The 21,198-nt window shown below is 44.1% G+C and overlaps 1 protein-coding gene across 5 annotated transcripts in view; it reads left to right on the forward strand.

The window, feature by feature from the left end:
* The first annotated feature begins 1,115 nt into the window (after positions 1–1,115).
* Positions 1,116–21,198, forward strand: part of LOC117433097 (SUN domain-containing protein 2) — a 41,390-nt gene continuing 21,307 nt past the window's right edge. The window contains exons 1-5 of one of the 5 annotated variants that reach the window (XM_059016759.1): positions 1,116–1,591; positions 2,381–2,473; positions 17,370–17,561; positions 17,995–18,113; positions 19,984–20,259. In XM_059016759.1, the coding sequence (XP_058872742.1) occupies positions 17,437–17,561; positions 17,995–18,113; positions 19,984–20,259 (520 nt within the window). In that variant the 5' untranslated portion in view covers positions 1,116–1,591; positions 2,381–2,473; positions 17,370–17,436. Of the gene's footprint in view, positions 1,592–2,380; positions 2,474–2,677; positions 3,137–17,369; positions 17,562–17,994; positions 18,114–19,983; positions 20,260–21,198 lie in introns of those variants that run through there. The other 4 variants (XM_059016758.1, XM_059016756.1, XM_059016757.1 and 1 more) reach the window with 4 other exon arrangements.

The raw sequence follows: 21,198 nt of genomic DNA on the forward strand, positions 1-21,198 counted from the left end.
ATCCCTGCACATAAACATGCTGAAGTTGCAAGCGGTCTCCCTTGCTCTCCACCACTTCCTCCCAATGATGAGCAGTACACATGTGTTGATCCGGATGAACAACACGACAGTGGTGGCGTATGTAAACCACCAGGGTGGCCTACAGTTCCCGGGGTTGCATCGCATGGCCTTCAGGCTATTGACATGGACTCAGAGGAACTTGCTGTCCCTATGGGCGACACACTTTCCCTGAGCGGTGAGCTGGGCAGCGGACCTCCTCTCCAGGGGCAGTCTGCATCCGTCAGAGTGGTGACTCCACCCTCGGATAGTGGAGTGCATTTGGGAACTGTTCGGGAAGGCGCAGGTCGATCTCTTTGCCTCGGCAGAGATGACACATCTCCCCCCATGGTACTCCCTCCTCCGCTTAGGCGGTCCACACGGGGTAGACGCCCTAGCGCACGAATGGCCCAAAGTGTTTTTGTACGCTTTCTCGCCTATACCGCTGCTCACGGCCTTTCTCGAAAAGGTACGGTTAGAGGAATCATCAGTTCTCCTAGTGGCCCCCAAGTGGCCCAGGAGAATCAGGTTTTCGACCCTGTGCCAGCTGTTACACGGCCAGCCCTGGGAGTTTACAAACAAGAGGAGGCCATTCGGCCCATCTTGCTCGTTTGGTTGTTAGTAGCTTATTGATCCCAAAATCTCACCAAGCAGCTTCTTGAAGGATCCCAGGGTGTCGGCGTCAACAACATTACTGGGGAGTTGTTTTCAGACTCCCACAATTAGCTTAATTAGTCCAAGTTCTTACCTTTCAAATAAGCCGTTGCAATTTGTATGCTAAGAAAAGGGGACGCTATATAAAAAGTTTGCGCACCGCTGCTCTATGTAACACGTTTAAACAAACAAATTAAAATGAGACTATGAAAAATGTGAAGGAATGGGAGTTTGTCAACAAAAATAAAGATGTAATGGTTTGTAAAATTGATGTTTAAAAATAAACGGGCTATTCAGAATAACATCAATATGCTGTATGAGTGAGTACTGTATTGCCAATATGGCGCAATTCACATCTCGTACCACCAGGCGTCGCTGTAGGTTGGAAAGGAAGTATAACTACAGTGTAGGAAAATGAAAAGAAAATGACGGTTGTGCCTTGAAAAATCACAAGTTAACTGCGCCGTGTTTACTTTCCTTTCTACACAGCTAAAGAACTGCTTTGGTCCGGAACGTCGTGAAATAAATGCTTGTTTAATCATGTTGTGTCATTTAGTGAACATTAGCCAGTAATTCAGATAGCAAAGACCAAAATACACCATTTCTGGTCGTTTATAACCACTTACGCAACTGTAAATATGTGTTCATGACACAAATACTGGCACGTTTACATAAAAATTGTGCAACGCAGCAGTGGTAGTCAAGACAAAGGAGTTGGATTCACGTTAGAGAAAATCAATAGTAACAAGCTAACAACAAAGGAAACGGCTACAGAACAGAATCAAAGAAACATGAAATACCAAAATCCACAATCAGAACATAATCAAGAAGCACCACAGAACAAATTCAACTGAAAGGCTTGAAAGAAGTGGACGACCCAAGAAAATTACGGGTACAGCAGGTAGGAGAATCGTCCGAGCAGCTGTGTGTGTGTGTGTGTGTGTGTGTGTGTGTGTGTGTGTATTTAGTCAAATACACCAAAAACATAAAATACAATTGAAAAACAGTGTTTGGTTTCTTAATTGTTAAGGCAAAACTACATACACAAAGGTACTTTTTTTTTTGTTTGTTTTTTTGTTTGTTTTTTTAATTATTATTATTCTATTAAGTCTGTGTGTGGCAATACAAAAGGGCAGACCGATGAGTTATGGAATTAATTTTAAAATGTGATATATAAAATGTATTTGAGCTGGCTCAGTCATAATTGGTTTGTTAAGTGCTCGTGTGTGTACAGTATTTATATTTCATAAGTCAAGTCCCCACTATTAGCAGCCACTACATTTATAATCATCTCATTTATAAGCATTCGATACGTTTAAACCACAACATGATCAATATAATCAGATTCAACGCGTCAATATGGCGGTTTCATCTGGTTTGTATTTAGTTTTAATGGTATAATACGTTTCTAAGTATTTGTTGGCCCCCTCTGATCAAATTGAGTGTATATTTCCTTCCACCGCAAAGAGTGCGCGAGTATACTCTCTCAACATCTAGAAACATACATTATCGTTATTGTTATAAGCATTTATCATAATACTAATAATAAAGCGACACAGTGACTATCTTTCTGTCTCCATGGAGCTGGAATAGCCTGATGTCATCCGTTTCATCACAATCTGATTTGCAGTAGTTTGACTGGCTGTATCACAGACCTTCATTTTAACCATATCTGTCTCTCTGTCTGCAGAAGAGATTCAATTTATTTATTCCGGGACCTTTTAAAATGTAGAAAACATTTGACGGTTATGATGATATCCACCCGTTCATTCACCTGGGAGATGTGAGTATACTAATGATAAGATGGAAATATAGTAATAGATACGGCTAATTTCACTTATTGCATATGCATATGGCCCTTATGTTTTGTTAATTTTTATACAGATGAACCCCATTTGTAATTTGAAATACAGCACTATGCTATGACGTCACCAGTATTATGACAGAAGCGGTGACGCCCCAGTTGAAAGGGCTTGTTGTGGTTTTGCTCTGACAGCAATGTGCTCCGGTTTACTTGACTGCAATACCACCTAGTGCCCACGCGAGGGAGACTGGACGCGGACTGGCTCCATACAGAGCCAGGCATGCTTCGGGTTAGATTCATTTCGGAGACGGAGAGAGAATAGGAGAGACTTGCAGCGCTATTGCAGCACCGTCGACCCGGATATCGTACAGAACGTGTTACTGCACAGGGAGAGCCTCACAATACAAGGAACGCCAAAGCAGCGGGCAAAGGTATCGCAATTGAGCCGGTCTGATTGTTACACAGACACACCCGCAAGCACAGTTTGGAGACAGATTTATATAAAGCAAAGGCTCGCACACCGGCTCAAGCAAAGCTTTATATTTCAAAGCATCACTTTATTTATCAAGAGAAGAAATACATCTTCGGAGACACGCAAGGAGGGAGAGCCGTACAGGAAGAAGAGAAGAGAGAGCATTCACGGTAAAACTACCGGCGCGGCCAAGTTATTCTGTAGTTGCAATTGTTATGAAATATGTAAAACTAGTTGCAAAATATATGTTTAGGCACGTGCTCTAGTACTGTCTGTAGCTAAAGAGCCAGTAAACATAGCTTCTGGGTATAATATATAGTCATCATATTGACGGGTTGTGCTCGGACTTGTCATTCGGGACCCTCTCTAAAACGAACGAAAAAAGCATTCATATTTGTTTGGTATGGTAGTACAGTATTGCATTGTGTGTGTGTGTGTGTGTGTGTGTGTGTGTGTGTGTGTGTGTGTGTGTGTGTGTGTGTGTGAGTGAGAGATAAATATATATATATATATATATATATATGTCAATGCTTGCTTTTTTCAGTGACTACTCCTATTTGCACTTCTGTTAAAAGTAAATACTGTACCCGGGAGTATTGTGAACAGAGTTGGAAAAGACTAGGATCTTTTGTCTGGTGGTGGGCGTGGCAGAAAGAAAGAAATGTATTTCTTCTTTTTTATGCCATCATCTTTTGTGCAATTGTGTTTTGTAACAGGGCGTGTTGAAATAAATGCTGTATTTTGGAAGCTGATGTGAGCGTATTGAGCATTGCAGTTCATTCGGTGATTCGTATGCTTGCGATATACTTCAGCAGAAGCCGCGCTTTATTAAATGTGCGTGTGTTTTATGTAATGCTGTCGGTAGCATTGCGTGCCACTGCTGTAGCTGGCACACCCGCTTGGCACATCTTTGGGTTCAGGAAGTTGCCATCCCCTCTCTCTCTCTCTCTCTCGCTCTGCCTCTAGTTTTTCTTGCAGACTGTGGTCGGTATAGAGTTGCGGTTTTGCAAGACCGTTATTTTGTAGCAATACTTCTTGAGGGCTGGGGCCTTTTCGACAAAGTGTGGCTGCACCAGTGGCAGAATGCATTGTACTAGAAACTGCACATTCCTGCAACTGCATTTTTGCCTGTCGGCTTTGTACTGCTGCTTGTGTCAAGAAGACCCTCTGTAGTGACTCCACAGAGCACACACCTGGCACTGGAGCCCCACAGAGCACACACCTGGCACTGGAGCCCCACTGCTGCAGGTAGCATCTGGAAGTCGCTTTAGTTTATATTAAGCTGCGGGAACAGGAAGTCACTTTATAGCTTGGAACTTATTTAGATTCACTGTCCACGTGGCTGTGCCTTTACCAGGGGAGACCCTCGGGGACCCCTGCACTCCCCTGACTGTGTGACTCCCCTATGCACACCACACGTCCGTGCCTTTACCAGGGGAGACCCTCGGGGACCCCTGCTCTCCCCTGACTGTATGACTCCTCCTGCACACCACACGACCGTGCCTTTACCAGGGGAGACCCTTGGGGACCCCTGCTCTCCCCTGACTGTATGACTCCTCCTCCTGCACACCACGCGGCCGTGCCAGCAGCTTGGAAATAGGATCACACCAGTTTCCACCACACTTGGTTTTGGGTTGAAAATGTTTCTGACAGATAACTGTCCAGAATATTTCCGGTTGGTAAAATGAATAGAAGGCGTTTTCATTCTGTTTGCGTTCATGCTAAGTGAGCAGTCACACTTTCATTTTCGTTAGAACTGATAATACAAGTGCAGGAACCTGGTTTGGACATTCCTTGCACATTGCATATTAATTAATTATGAATTAGTCATTTAGCAGACGCTTTTATCCAAAGTGACTTCCAGAGACTAGGGGGTGGACATTAACAACTCCTGCTGCAGAGTCACTTCCAATAGGACGTTTTTGTTTTACCCCTCATCTGAAGGACGGAGCACAAGGAGGGTAACACACAGTGAGTCATGGCTGAGTCAGAATTTGAACTGGAGACCTCTTGGTATCCTTAGAGCTCCAGGTTTTAATGTTCAGTCAGTACTGGAGGACTGGACTGGCTCTAAGGAGATCATATCTGGAACGTAATATCTGGATAAGACTGTCTGAATAGATCGTCTGCTCCTCAAAACCAGGTATTTTAATTACCAGGACCATTAAAAGACAATTCAGTGCAGTGCTACCCTTATACAAGTTTGCCATAGTAAAAGCATAGCAAAGTGTAATGAAGTGCAGTGAAAGCATGATAAAACATTTATTTATTTATTGCATTTATATAGCGCTTTTTATACAAAAATCTCACAAAGCACTGTACAGTACATAGCAGAAAAAAGAACCAACCACAATACATTTGTATAGCATGACACACATACAACTGCCACAATCAGACCATTTAAATAACAGATTTAAACAACAGTATACACATAATAATAATAGAAAACCAGCAATTTTAAAGTTACATTAAAACCCACTAAGATAAGAAAGCCATTTTATAAAAGTGCGTTTTTAGCCCTGACTTGAAAACTGTAACAGTCCCAGCTTCCCTGACAAACGAAGGCAGAGCATTCCATAATTTAGAAACTCTACAAAAAAAAGCCCTACCTCCCTAGGAATAACCAGCAACCTTGCATCCTGTGGTCTCCTGTGCGGTTTGGAAGATACGGGGTCAGTAACTCCTGCAAATAACTGGGTGCTAATCCATTCAGGGCCTTGTAAGTTAGCAGCAAAATCTAAAATCAATTCTATACTGCACAGCGAGCCAATGTAAAGAGACCAAAACAGGGGTAATATGTTCACTTTTCCTGGTTTTAGTCAGGATTCTAACGGCAGTATTGTGAACAAGCTGTAAGCGAGACACCACACGTTTTGGGATACCAGCAAAAAAGTGCATTACAATAATCAATTCTAGATGAAACAAAGGCAAGCATTAGTCTCTCGGCATCAGATACGGAAGTAATTGGTCTAAGTTTGGCTATATTTCTCAAATGGTAAAAAGATACTTTAGTAACTTCCTTAATATGAGTCTCAAATGAAGCATATTAAGAAACCTGGCAAACCAGGGTGCACTCTGGGAAACCCACAGTATAACCGCGGGGAAAGCAAACGTGGTAAACTTTTATAAGAGCAGTCCTGAATTATCAGTTTTCTTGAAAAGCAGATTTACACGGTGGACTCGTCTCAAGACACATTGAATTGAGTGAGGTGGTGTTTGCAGTAAAATCCTTGCTCCCTGCTTCCTTGTCTTTTCACATCGCTGCACACTGTTGTTTTGGCAATAATAATTTGTTTATAAATACCAGTAGGGGCTTTCCGTGTCAAATCAACCAAAATCGAGGAAAATCCCTGCCTCAAGATTTCGATTTTGCTTATATTTTAGTGCAAGATACGTCAGGTATGAAACCACGGCAGTGTCTCATTTTGGAGTGATTTTGAGGATCTAAATATTATATGTAGAATGTCATTAGCCCGATGAATGCTTCTGTACAGATAGTCAGGTAGTCAAGTGAATTATTTCACCACAAGTCCTTCAGGCGCTCATCTGTAACCCATGAATGCTTGATTCAGAACTTTGCTAGAATCCATTTTTAAAGATGGCAACAAAGAAGAAGTAAGAGTTGAACAGTACCTCTGTAGCCCCGTGACAAACTATTTACATATAAACATTTTATGGTTTTAGTTTTATGGATTTATTTATTTATTTATACACATTTTATGGTTTCAGCCCTTCAAAGATGGGGCCATATTCAGTACTTTAACCCTGAAGCCTTTTTGTGGGGTCATTAAATCAGACAGTAAAGTAGGCAGACAGTAGCAGAGCTGCATACAGAAACTTTAGAAGGAACATGCACTTAAAAATCACTCAGGAATTTGACAATTGGACAATTTTTCAATTTTAAGGCCTCCAGCTGCACAGAAATACTGGTGGTACTTCATTTCCATGAATTCTACAGACCTCCCTGGCTATCTGTACAGAAGCATTCATAGGGCGACAGACTGTCTATATTATTTATAGATCCTCAAAATCACTCCAAAATCTTCATATGAGCTTAAATATCTGGCCTGGTTTCATACCTGACCTGTATCTTCCACTACACAAAATATAAATCAAAATGTTGAGGTAGGAAGCTCTGGTTGAGTTGACACAGAATGACCCAGTAGTCATTCCATAACAATCTTATGTTTAAACAGAAAGGAAGTAAGTTAATAAAGGAATACAGTAACTCATCTTATATTTTCGCACCTGTTTCATTTCCTTTTGTCTGTTTTGCTTGATTCTATATTGTCTGTTCTGCTTTAATATTTAAGACTCATCAGGGCTGAGTGGAGCGGGGAAGCATATTATTGTTGCACCTGCTTCACTGCACAATGCCTGAGCACTGTGCAACGTTAATATGCTTCCCCACCTCACTTCCTCATTGTAAAACATTTTCCTATGGGCAACAACTCTCAGTAGAGCTCCCTTCCTTTATCAGATTGAAGTGCTTGCTGAGGGTTCAATTTGAATCCCAGTGTGTTGGCTGTTGAATAAGTTGTTGGTTCCCAGCACTGGCAGCAACCGGGCCAGAGTGCAGTGTCTTCTGGAAGAAGAAGTCTGTGTCAATCTTATTAAAAAAAAAAAAAAACAGGAAAGGGACGTCGCCCCCTGCCTTGACTGAAGGCTTCTGGGAAATTAAACAGCTTTTCATAGTGCCGTCTGTGTGGGACTTGTGAGTCTCTCTCTCTCTGTCTCTCTCTCTCTCTCTCTCTCTCTCTCTCTCTCTCTCTCTCTCTCTCTCCCCCTCCCCACCTCTCTTCTCATTTCTTTCTCTTCCTTCCCTCTATCTTCCCCTCTCTTATCTTTCTCTTCCCCTCCCTCTCTACCCCCTTTATCTCTCTCTGTTAGTCTATATAACCCTGATCATCTTCACATGTCACGGTGCCTGATTCCAATTCTAATCCAAAAGAGCGTTTGAAAAGGATCAGATAAACTCCAGTGATGCGCAGCCAGACTGAGACACTGCATGTCTCTGCAAAGACCTGCCCAACAAACCACAATGCAAACCAGCTTCCTCTTCGACAGGCATGTAGCACGAAAACACAAATAAAAAGTGTGACACAAATTGCTGGTGCAGACAGGAAATGGCTCTTAACCCTTGAGAGACTCATATACAAGCACAGTGAAACAGCATCTTCCCTAATCCGGTCAAAAAACATCTGCAATAATAATAACAGTTTGCTGGTTTGCTTATAATGCTTTCTGTTTATCTTTGACTGCAATTGAGATATTAAATATACTTGAGTATAAAGATGATTTGTAATCTTGTCATTGCATTAAATGGGATTTTAGTGTTTTATGTGTGATGTAATTGTCTGCATGCATCAGATTGTTGTAACAACATTTATTTGATTTTTGTGGTGCATGTTAATTGGCCGAGCGCTGCCTGGGTGGGGGAGGGGTTAGGTCGGCCAGGGTGTCCTCGGCTCACCGCGCACCAGCGACCCCTGTGGACTGGCCGGGCGCCTGCCGGCCTGCCTGTAAATTGCCCAGAGATGCGTGATCCTCTGGCGGCTGCATGGCGAGCCTGCAGGGTGAAAAGAAACGGACGGCTGACGGAGCACGTTTCGGAGGGCCCATGTGTCCGTCTTCGTCTCTCCTGAGTCAGCGCGGGGGTGGCAGTGGTGGGCCAGGTTGAAATAAAAATTAATTGGGCACTTCCAAATTTATAAAAAAAAAAAAGAAAAAGACAAACAGCTCTGATGGTAAACTGGGCGTGAACCGGTGACGCCGCGCACCGCAGGCCTTAACCGCTGTGCAAAAGAGCCTCTGCATTTACAGTTATAGAGGTTTTACCCTTTGCCACACCGACATCACACAATACTGCCTGTTACACCAGGGATGGGAATAAGACTCCTATTGCACAGCAGTTTCACCTGTTCCAGGTTTTGCTACAAGCTTGATTAGCCCCAGTGTGCATAGGCAACAAACTCAAGAGTGTCTTATTAAACTCTTAGTAAAACCAGTAATGGATCAAACTGCTATGCAATAGGAGCATTTTCCCATCCCTGTACCCTTTAGCACTAGAAACTTTCTTTTTCACTAACTCCTACCCATCAATTAGGCCTACAAAATAACCAAATTAATTTAATTTCCATAAAATACTAAGATAAATAAGCTGATTCCAAGGTATTGGGTTTGATATTCATCTAATTGGTTCCATCATCGCTGTGTTGGGGTATTTGCAGTGACGTCACTTATTAGATAAATATTGTACCTAATAGTCTGGAATCCTATAGCTAGTGCCATAGGCTTTCACCTTCCTTCTAGTAGAAGTTATAATGTAAGCTATTGCTATGAATTACTCCAACCCTTTGCTGTTAAAAGTAGGCCACTACCCACACAGATTAGCTTTCGTACGCACAGGGTCGAAACGGCATCAACAGTTTAATTGCATATGAAAGACTGAGCACAGAGGGTGTTATTTAGGAGAGTAGTGTAATTACTGCTCTTCGCTAATCCGATCCGTGCCCCTCGCTGTTTAAACACACCACCGGAGAGCAGGTCAGGATTCAAGTGCTTCAGAAGGGACTCTTCAGAGAGGTGTTTGAAGTGCTCGGGATGAAGAGGGAGGAAAGCCGTCAATTGGTGTTGATTCTCCAGCTCTCCAGAGCTGTTTTTTTTTTAAACCCTATAGATTTTTTTAATGTTTCAGAAGCAGTGAGGGGAATGTTTTTGCAGTGGTGGGTGCGTTTCGGATGTGAGAAAGCAGAAGCAGGGCTGTAGTAACACTAAGAATAGAAGATGAGTTCTCACCTCCCTCTCAACCAGAAAGATCACAAGTCGCTGTCACGCGTTCACACAACCACACACACACACACACACGCTAGATCCTGAGGGTCAATTGCAACAAACTGAAAGCAGCATATTAACTGGGGATGATCCCATGGTTAGTATGGAGGTCTGTACTAAACTAGAACACAACTTAAATACCAATTACAACGAACTTGGCAGCTCAAGATAGTCCCCAGCTGCGTATTAAAAATGTTTTCAGTTGCAACGAACCCAAAGTAACTGCTGCTGCCTTCTTGAGGATACTAAAGCACAGGACTAAGTTAGTCCAACAATTTCTATGAACCAAAGATTTATAGTACCGTACTAACCGGAACAAATGTGAAAAATCCCAAAATGTATTGACAGCTTTTATGTAACTGAACTATTCATAACCAAAAATCTGTATAGTTTACCTATATTTTACATATTAAACACATATTTACATACTGTGTGTGATTCATATGTAAAATATAGGTCAGCAGTTCTTGTGGTATTACTATGGACCACTGGATTACATATTGAATATTTTGGATTACAAACATCTGTATCACAGTTTATTGGATCCAAAAACTGTACCACTGACTAATGGAAAGTTTAAGAAAAAAAATGAATTCCTCCCCATTCATTGATAACATTTTAGGCTATGTATTGTAGCAAGGCGGGGGGCGGGGGTTGGGGGTTGGGGGCTGGGGGCTGGGGGCTGGGGCAGGGGGGAGTGGGTTAAAATCCTCCTTGCCAAACACACGTGCAATGTGTGTGTGTGATTTAATTTAATTGTTTTGTTGTTTTGGCAGTTGGCCTCATTATTGTAAATTAGAGCCAGCTGCCTATACCTGTTTCTCTGGGGCATATAGGCCCCAGAGGTAGCTCATTCAGGGCTCTGCTGTGTGAAGAAGCACAACTGATAGCGTGCGCAATCGTATTCAAAGGTACTGTGTGAAGCCTTTTGTTTTTGGTGTTTTGTGAAACTGTGTGCTGTATTTTGTCAGCCGGTCAACAGCTTACCTGTCCTGTTATTCAGGGAGGTTCCTGACATGTGTAGGTAGTGCTCCAAGAGAGCTTGTTTTGTTTTCGTTTTGTTTATTTTTGGTATTATTAAAAGTGCACGTCAGCACTAAACTTCAAGTCTGTGTCTGGTCTGTCATTTAAAGGGGCAAACGAACCGGACTGAATGCAGCTCTGCTACAAGATCTTCTTGATAAAGTTCACCCCTTGTAAATATTTTGGTTTTGTGTACATGTAGTACATTTTTAAATTGGGGCCAATATGGCATTCAATGTTTAGAATAGACACAACACCTAAGTGTGTCGGTGCCTGGGATGGGATCTCATTCTGAAAAAAAAAACATGTGCATGATGAACTTAGGGGCCCCCATCATTATACCAAGCAGCATTACACAACCGGCTACTGCTGCTCATAAGCAGTCATTTGAAAAGTAAATTTGCTACATGGGGGTTGGGAGTTGTGTCAGTTTTCAACATCACCGGAGCTAACGCTTTTTGTCGCTTTTAAGCAGTTGTAATTTTGTAAGATAATACAATTCTTTGTATTTGTGCGCTTTCTGCTTTTGTTTTAATACGTTTAACTTCTCCTCGAAGAAACATTTATCTCTTACTTCCTGTCCCAGTAATTAACTTTTTAAATTGTGTTCTTTCTCTGACAGATCTAACATTTTCTTCTCAAAATGAGGAAGAGCTTGCTGGTGTACAGCTCAACCCATTCATGGTAGCTGCACACTGTCCCTGCTCTCCCTGCATCTCCTGTCTCTGCACCGCCTCTCTCCCACATTAAACAATGAGGACTAATAAAAGTTTTGTTTATCCTCCAACACAGCTTCGTTAACGAAAAATAACACTCTTAAAATAGAATTAGCTTGCTGGATCAAATCCCTCAGATTTTGAGCCCCCTCTTCAGGTCCTGTTTGGTAGCACACCAACAAAGCTTCATCCTCAGTACAGTACTAAACCTGGGGATCAGCTAGTCCCCAAATTTGTTCTGCAACTTTTTTTCATTGCAATTGGTACTAAGTTAGTACGCAGCTGGGGATGATCCTGAGATAGTACCGTACTAGCTTGTACGCAGCTCCGTACCAACTGCAGGTTCGTTGCAATTGACCCAGAGGGTTCCCAAAGCATTCACTCCAGTCTTGAATCAACATTTTTATTTTTGTGGTTAATTTAGACCAGGGGTGGAAAATCATGGTCGTGGAGGGCTACTCCACTCCTGGTCTTTGTTACAGCCCTATTCTAAGTTGTTTAGCTGAACCAAGTAAACCTCCATCCAGACCCTGAAGTAGTTCATTATCTAATTTTTCCTGTTAAACCTGGAGTGGAGTGGCCTCCAGGTCCGTGATTGGTTGGACACCCCTGGCTTAGAGGATTGATACTACAGTCATTTTGTAAAGTCAGTAGATATTTTCTTCCTTTAAAACAAATAGGAGTTAATTAGAGACTGGAGAAAATGTTTTGAAAATACACCCTACTCTTTAGTTGCATGATGGAAATAAGCAGTTTGATCCATTCCTGGTTGCACTATGAGTTTAATAATAAGACACACCTGAGCTTCTTACCTGTACACACTGTGGCTAAACAAGCTTGTAGTAAAACCTGGAATTATTGAAACAAACGTTCCTAAATATTGAAATGCTTACCTGAAAAACAGTAATTTGTAGAATATTTTGTTCCACCTTTTAAAGACATTCTACTTGCACTGTTAGTGAGTTATTAAACAGAATTAAAAACCTAAATAAATGTAAAAGTAACAACAGACACATGAAATCTCCCCTTCTAGTACCAGACAGAGAGACCTTTAGCAGAAATATTTCCGATCTTCAATGCAGCTGCTGTCTTTTTGTGTTGAAGACATGTTAAAGACATCGTGCAGCTCTGTGCAGTGTGTGTTCAATCAAACCAAACCAGCTGCCAGGTTCCTAAATTCAGTGTAGCAGGTAGTGCGTCGATAAGACAAACGTTTGCTGTATTTATTTTTAAGTGATACAAATATGTATATTTACACTATTCTTTTAGAAATAGGAATTTTCACAGGGAACTACATATTACACAGCAATGGATAAGTTCCAGGGAAATCTGTGATTAACTGTGAAAAAAAAAAATACAGCCTTAGCTATTGTATACCAATAAACCCCATTGGTCAAGCAGTAGTGTTTCTGGTACAAGGTTGCAGTGCACTGATTGGATTGAGTGTAGACACAGATACAGTACAGATTATTGTGCTGGCTGGTACAATGCACCGAGTGTTTTACTTCATTGTTTGAAAGAGTTATTGTGTGAAGCAGTTGAGGCATGGGGCTTTGGTCGTGACAGGACGTTACGAAGGTTAGGATTAATTGGAGCAGGATTTGTCTGAACTCATTTCCTAATCAGCTGTTCCACGGGACAGTCTGACTCCTTTTTAATTCTGCTATTGCCTGATCCCCACACAAAGTAAAGGCGGACATACTATATCACACTTTAGTTTTACGGACACCTAATTTTCCCATTGTTTAGCACGGGATATGTCCTCTTCCATCACAATGTTTATTAAATTAAAAAAAAAACTAAAACAGTTTGTTCGAGAAGTCCTGCCATTACTTTGAGAAAAACTATGTATTATAAAATAGATACATAGATAGGAAACTTGGTACAATTGTACACACAGTGACTGAAGGGGATATGTCTGTCTGTGTATTCATAAAACTCATACATTCATTTAGAGAAGTCCAGTTGAAGCAGAACATCCTAAACACTGTGGCTGACGTTAGCCCAAGTCACTACCTTTTGTGCAGAGAGTAGAACAAGCAGGCACTAATGAAGCTGAGTAAAAGTTCAGAACAGAAAGTAGCAAGAACTTATTTACACAGAGTTATAAACACACAGAGTAGCCTGCTGAGTGAAGTATCTAACACACAAAGCAAGTCAGATTCTGTCCCCTTAGGCGGGGCATATGGTGTGCTCAGAAAGGAAGGAGAGTTCTTATTGAACTTGACGGGCGATATTTTCAAAGGGTTTACTCCAGTCCTTAATGAACTCCTGTTCATTTTAAAAAAACCAGAAGCAAGCAGATAAGTAACAGAATCTGAGTTGTCTTCAGCACTCTCTAAGAGTTTGTTTCTCATTTTGTAAAGTTTCCATAATGTTTTCATTTAAGGATGGTGGAGACGCGTTGAAATCTTGTCTGTCTGCCTTATATTTTCCCATGTGCATTCAGGGGAAGTGTGGCAATGTGCCCCGTCCCTGTGTGCATTTGTGTGTTGCGTGCGTGTGTTAATGTTGGTGTATAGTCATTGGTACACGGGATATAAACGGGTTTGTGTTTCACGTGTATTTAAAGTGTAGATTTGTATTTAGGCACGAGGAGAGCACAAATCACTTCACGTGCTGGTTAAATGTAATATGTGAGCACGGGGTTGCACAGAATTAATTCACGTGCTGGGATTCAAGTGAATAATTAATTAGTAATTGAATCCCAGCACAATAGTATATATAGACGCACATTTCTTGCACTCAGGGTTAGGTGTTCGGTGAGTGGAGAACGAGTGTGGAGAAGGAGAAATTAAATAATAAGAAAGAACGTAAATATAAAAGTGAATAACTGTCTCACTCACCGTGTTTCGTTTGTCTGTCTGTTTACTGTCTAGTCCGTTTTGTTTGTCTTTTTTATTTTGGCGTGTAGTGCCGTGTCCTGTGTTTTTGTTGTGTTCCAACCTTTTATTTTCTGTGCTGTTTTATTAAATGCTGAGCGAAACCATTCGCTCAGCTCCACCAAACTCCAAGTCTCTGTCTGTTTGTGTTCCTGTTTTCTGGTCTGACGCCACCCACTCTGGCCGTCTTTGTGACACGTGGTGTCCTGCGTGGGATCGACAGCGCCTCCAGGACTCAGGCCAGAGCAGGAACCGCAGTTTGGATTTAAAAAAAAAAAAAAAGAAAAAAAAAAAATGGCAGAAGACGCCATCAAAATGCGGGACTGGATGCTGGAAAATGCTGGGCTGGAGGCCCAGTCTATCCCAGTAGTCGTCCAGTTCCTGGAGTTTATGGACAGAGAGCGATGGGAGGCATATGCAAGGGAACAGACTGTAAGCACCTGGGAGGAAGGTGTGGGGTTGGTCCTCAGCTACCTGGAGGCAATTATAAGTGGAACAGCAGCCCAGGTAGCAGGTCCACCAGCAGAGGAAGAATGCCTGCTGTCCCCGTCTCCACCAGCAGAGGAAGAATGCCTGCTGGTTTTGCCTCCACAGCCCAAGCGGGAGGAGCCTGAGCGTCCACAGCCCAAGCGGGAGGAGCCCGAACGTCCTACGCCTGAGTGGGAGGAGCCCGAACGTCCTACGCCTGAGTGGGAGGAGCCCGAACGTCCTACGCCTGAGTGGGAGGAGCCCGAACGTCCTACGCCTGAGTGGGGGGAGCCCGAACGTCCACAGCCCAAAAGGGAGGAGTCGGTGCGTCCACAGCCCAACAGGGAGGAGTCGGTGCGTCCACAGCCCAACAGGGAGGAGTCGGGGCGTCCACAGCCCAACAGGGAGGAGTCGGGGCGTCCACAGCCCAAAAGGGAGGAGTCGGTGCGTCCACAGCCCGAAGAGAGGGAAGTCGGGGCTTCCACAGCCCTAGGACCCAAGCTGCCAGCAGAGGGTGAATACCTGCTGGTCCCACCTCCACCAGCAGAGGGTGAATGCCTGCTGGTTCCACCTCCACCGCAGTGGGAGGACTGCTTGCCCCTCCCACCTCCACCAGCAGAGGGTGAATACCTGCTGGTTCCACCTTCACCGCAGTGGGAGGACTGCTGGCCCCTCCCACCTCCACCAGCAGAGGGTGAATACCTGCTGGTTCCACCTTCACCGCAGTGGGAGGACTGCTGGCCCCTCCCACCTCCACCAGCAGAGGGTGAATACCTGCTGGTTCCACCACCGCCAGGAGCAGAGGAGCTGGAGCTGCCTCTGCCTCCACCACCGCCAGGAGCAGAGGAGCTGGAGCTGCCTCTGCCTCCACCACTGCCAGGAGCAGAGGAGCTGGAGCTGCCTCTGCCTCCGCCACCGCCCAGAGCAGAGGAGCAGGAGCTGCTTCTGCTGCCCGTACCTCCGCAGGGAGTACGGTGGCCGGAGCCCCAGAAAGGGGAGCTGCCGGCCACGAAGAAGGGGGAGGAGGTCTGGAGACCTGCTCCCACTGCAGCAGTTTCGCTGCCGGAGATCGTGGGGGAGGTCAGGAGACCTGCTCCCGCTGCAGCAGTTTCGCTGCCGGAGATCGTGGGGGAGGTCCGGAGACCTGCTCCCACTGCAGCAGTTTCGCTGCCGGAGATCGTGGGGGAGGTCTGGAGACCTGCTCCCACTGCAGCTTCTTCGCTGCCGGCAGTACTGTGGTCGGAGCCCCACCAAGGGGAGCTACTGGCTACGAAGGAAGGGGGTGAGGTCAGGAGATCAGCATCCCCTGCAGCAAGTTCGCTGCAAGCATGGACCAGCAGGCTGTCAGCCGTGCCACTACCGGCAGGGGTGCTGACAGCATTGCCAGCCAAAGGCCCACTGAAGCCTCCCTTCCCAGCCCGAGACTTTGTCCTGGACTGCTGGATTTTTAAGGGGGGAGGTGGCCGTTGAGGCCATGTGTGCTGCGCACAAGGGGGGGTATATGTGGCAATGTGCCCCGTCCCTGTGTGCATTTGTGTGTTGCGTGCGTGTGTTAATGTTGGTGTATAGTCATTGGTACACGGGATATAAACGGGTTTGTGTTTCACGTGTATTTAAAGTGTAGATTTGTATTTAGGCACGAGGAGAGCACAAATCACTTCACGTGCTGGTTAAATGTAATATGTGAGCACGGGGTTGCACAGAATTAATTCACGTGCTGGGATTCAAGTGAATAATTAATTAGTAATTGAATCCCAACACAATAGTATATATAGACGCACATTTCTTGCACTCAGGGTTAGGTGTTCGGTGAGTGGAGAACGAGTGTGGAGAAGGAGAAATTAAATAATAAGAAAGAACGTAAATATAAAAGTGAATAACTGTCTCACTCACCGTGTTTCGTTTGTCTGTCTGTTTACTGTCTAGTCCGTTTTGTTTGTCTTTTTATTTTGGCGTGTAGTGCCGTGTCCTGTGTTTTTGTTGTGTTCCAACCTTTTATTTTCTGTGCTGTTTTATTAAATGCTGAGCGAAACCATTCGCTCAGCTCCACCAAACTCCAAGTCTCTGTCTGTTTGTGTTCCTGTTTTCTGGTCTGACGCCACCCACTCTGGCCGTCTTTGTGACAGGAAGTCATAGTGATTCACTTCATGTTACTGATCCAATTCCAATGCCACTGACATACTTGTAACGAAATATATTTTTTGTGTCCTGTTCTCATGCATACTCAATAAAGGAGTTCCGTTTTTCAGATCGACAAAAACAATTCAGGACTGAAAGGAGTAACCTTATTGTAATTTTACAAAACCAGGTGATACATTTCCAGTCCTCTTCAGCACTCTTTTGTATGTCATTAGTTTTGGGGATCCAGTGACGTGGTGCGTAGCCCAGGGAAGTCCAGTGCATAGTAGAAGGGGTAGATAGAAGAGATCTAGAAGTGCCTCTCGAGGTGCTACCGAGAGTCTGTTTGTTTGTATTTGCAGGTTCCAGTGTGATAGAGGCACACAGACCTCCTGAGGAGAGTGTGTGTTAGAGGGGGAGAGCGTGAGGATGTCCCGGCGTAGCCAGCGCCTGGTCAAGGGGCGGTACTACCAGGGCGAGGATGATTCCATCAGCAACAGCTCCACCGGATCAGCTTCAGGGAACCCTGTGTCCTACAGAGAGAGCCCAGTCAGGTACCGCAGCGACCAGCTGTGCTGTACACAGAGCAACAACATGACATAACACTGTCCTACCCTCTAGAACTACAGCAGTTACCCAACATGCCTTTAAAAAGATCTGATCCTGTGGCATTGCCTGCTGTGTGCTGTGCTGTACACAGAGCAACAACACGACATAACACTGTACTACCCTCTAGAACTACAGCAGCTACCCAACATGCCTTTAAAAAGATCTGATCGGGTGGCACTGCCTGCTGTGTGCTGTACTGTACACAGGGCAATGCTGGCGGGACCACACTGTATAACTAATATAAAACCCTGTATAGAACTACAGCAGCGTGGTGTCTATATAAGGTTGACAGAGCCTTGCTGTGCTGTCCTGTGACAGTAACTGTCTCTTATTAAAAGCACCTGATGTTTTGTCACTTTCCTGTCTCTTTCTGCACAGGATATTTAAGAAGAAGAGCACCACTAAACGTCAGACACCCCAGTACTCCGCCTACACCTCCAACGAATCACTGGCCAGCTACACCAGTGATGCCCTGGAGGAGCCCATCAAAAACTGGGGTGGGTGTGTCTAGAATCCAAGCAGTCTTGTTGGTTTCTCCTAGTCAGCTGTTCAGAGCATTCCCAGTATACCACTGTACTTTTGCGCTGTAACTGCAGTTTTCACATGCTTTTACTTTGCATTGACCATAGCATACCCTGGTTTGCCATGTTTTTTAAATATGTTTTACCATAGCTCGATTGGTTTCATTAATTAATTAATTAGTCATTTAGCAGATGCTTTTTATCCAGAGCGACTTAGAGACAAGGGGGTGAATTATGCATCACAACTGCTGCTGCAGAGTCACTTGCAATAAACCTCGGTTTTTACGCCTCGCCCGAAGGACGGAGCACAAGGAGGTTAAGTGACTTGCTCAGGGTCACACACAGCGAGTCAGTGGCTGAGCCGGGATTTGAACCTCTTGGTATCAAGCTCCTTTCTTTAACCCCTGGGCTCACAAGCCTCCTTTATAGTATAAAGAGGCATCTTATAAAGTGTGAGCACTGCAGCAGAACAGTCATTTTGAACTGCTTCTTGGCAGCGTTAATAAGAGACTCCCAACGCAACTTGTACAGTAAGCAACATATTTTCAATTTTCTAATTTTGTCAGTATTTGGAAAACTACAAAGCGGTGTGTAATTCAATACGGTAATGTAACATTATTCAGCAGGTTTCATTCGACTTCATGAAGCAAGATGAGTTCATTCTATAGGGGATGCAAAACTACTGCGATTTGTTTTTGCTTCTAAACTCCCATCGCTGGTTTTATTTAACACTGAGCAGCTGTTTCACATGCACACGCAGTGCTCTGCTCCTCACCAGCTTGTTTCACATGCACACTCTGCTCCTCAGCAGCTTGTTTCACATGCACACTCTGCTCCTCTCCAGCTTGTTTCACATGCACACTCTGCTCTTCTCCAGCTTGTTTCACATGCACACTCTGCTCTTCACCAGCTTGTTTCACATGCACACTCTGCTCCTCACCAGCTTGTTTCACATGCACACTCTGCTCCTCACCAGCTTGTTTCACATGCACACTCTGCTCTTCTCCAGCTTGTTTCACATGCACACTCTGCTCTTCTCCAGCTTGTTTCACATGCACACTCTGCTCCTCACCAGCTTGTTTCACATGCACACTCTGCTCCTCACCAGCTTGTTTCACATGCACACTCTGCTCCTTACCAGCTTGTTTCACATGCACACGCAGTGCTCTGCTCCTCACCAGCTTGTTTCACATGCACACTCTGCTCTTCTCCAGCTTGTTTCACATGCACACTCTGCTCTTCTCCAGCTTGTTTCACATGCACACTCTGCTCCTCACCAGCTTGTTTCACATGCACACTCTGCTCCTCACCAGCTTGTTTCACATGCACACTCTGCTCTTCTCCAGCTTGTTTCACATGCACACTCTGCTCTTCACCAGCTTGTTTCACATGCACACTCTGCTCCTCACCAGCTTGTTTCACATGCACACTCTGCTCCTCACCAGCTTGTTTCACATGCACACTCTGCTCTTCTCCAGCTTGTTTCACATGCACACTCTGCTCTTCTCCAGCTTGTTTCACATGCACACTCTGCTCCTCACCAGCTTGTTTCACATGCACACTCTGCTCCTCACCAGCTTGTTTCACATGCACACTCTGCTCCTTACCAGCTTGTTTCACATGCACACGCAGTGCTCTGCTCCTCACCAGCTTGTTTCACATGCACACTCTGCTCTTCTCCAGCTTGTTTCACATGCACACTCTGCTCCTCACCAGCTTGTTTCACATGCACACTCTGCTCTTCTCCAGCTTGTTTCACATGCACACTCTGCTCTTCTCCAGCTTGTTTCACATGCACACGTAGTGCTCTGCTCCTGACCAGCTTGTGTCTCTCCCTCCCTGATAGTTAGCAACGTGAGCATGCGGAACGGCAGCCCAGGTTCCAGGGGGAGCAGCAAAGACAAACTGCTCTCCTCTTCAGGGTCCACGAGCCCAGCCTCGGACCTGCTGCCTCCCTCCAGCCTCCTCTACAACAGCAACGCCTACAGTGACAGAGTGCCAGCGAGCAGGAAAGCACTGAGCGACACCAGCAGCAACCGCAGCTCCACCTACGAGAGCCACGCACCCCACATCGACCCCTTCGGAAACTCCTCAGGGTACTCGTCAGAGGAAGACTACATCGGTGAGGAAGGGGGGGGAACGCCCTGACGTCAGATTAAACATTATAAAGTGATACAGCCATCTAAACTGTCTTTAGAATATGTGCTAGACACTGATATAAATGTGATACAGCCATCTGAAATGTCTTTATAATATGTAGCACTAGACCCTGATATTGAAGAGATACTGCACTCTGAAATGTCTTTATAATATATAGCAGACCCTGATATTGATGCGATGCAGCCATCTGAAATGTCTTTATAATATATAGCACTAGACCCTGATATTGATGTGATACAGCCATCTGAAATGTCTTTATAATATATAGCACTAGACCCTGATATTGATGTGATACAGCCATCTGAAATGTCTTTATAATATATAGCACTAGACCCTGATATTGATGTGATACAGCCATCTGAAATGTCTTTATAATATATAGCACTAGACCCTGATATTGAAGAGATACTGCACTCTGAAATGTCGTTATAATATATAGCAGACCCTGATATTGATTTGATACAGCCACCTGAAATGTCTTTATAATATATAGCACTAGACCCTGATATTGATGTGATACAGCCATCTGAAATGTCTTTATAATATATAGCAGACCCTGATATTGATTTGATACAGCCATCTGAAATGTCTTTATAATATATAGCACTAGACCCTGATATTGATGTGATACAGCCATCTGAAATGTCTTTATAATATATAGCACTAGACCCTGATATTGATGTGATACAGCACTCTGAAATGTCTTTATAATATACAGCACTAGACCCTGATATTGATGCGATGCAGCCATTTGAAATTTCTTTGTATCAGATGTTTTGTATCAGATGGGAATTGTCACATTAAAATTAGCTACACTGTTTAATTATTTTTATATAGCTATACATTATAAAAACTATATCGTAAGGTGCCATGTAAGATACAAGCAGAGTAGTCACTCGGA

The sequence above is a fragment of the Acipenser ruthenus genome, chromosome 53 (assembly GCF_902713425.1).
Source record: "Acipenser ruthenus chromosome 53, fAciRut3.2 maternal haplotype, whole genome shotgun sequence".
NCBI lineage: Eukaryota > Metazoa > Chordata > Actinopteri > Acipenseriformes > Acipenseridae > Acipenser > Acipenser ruthenus.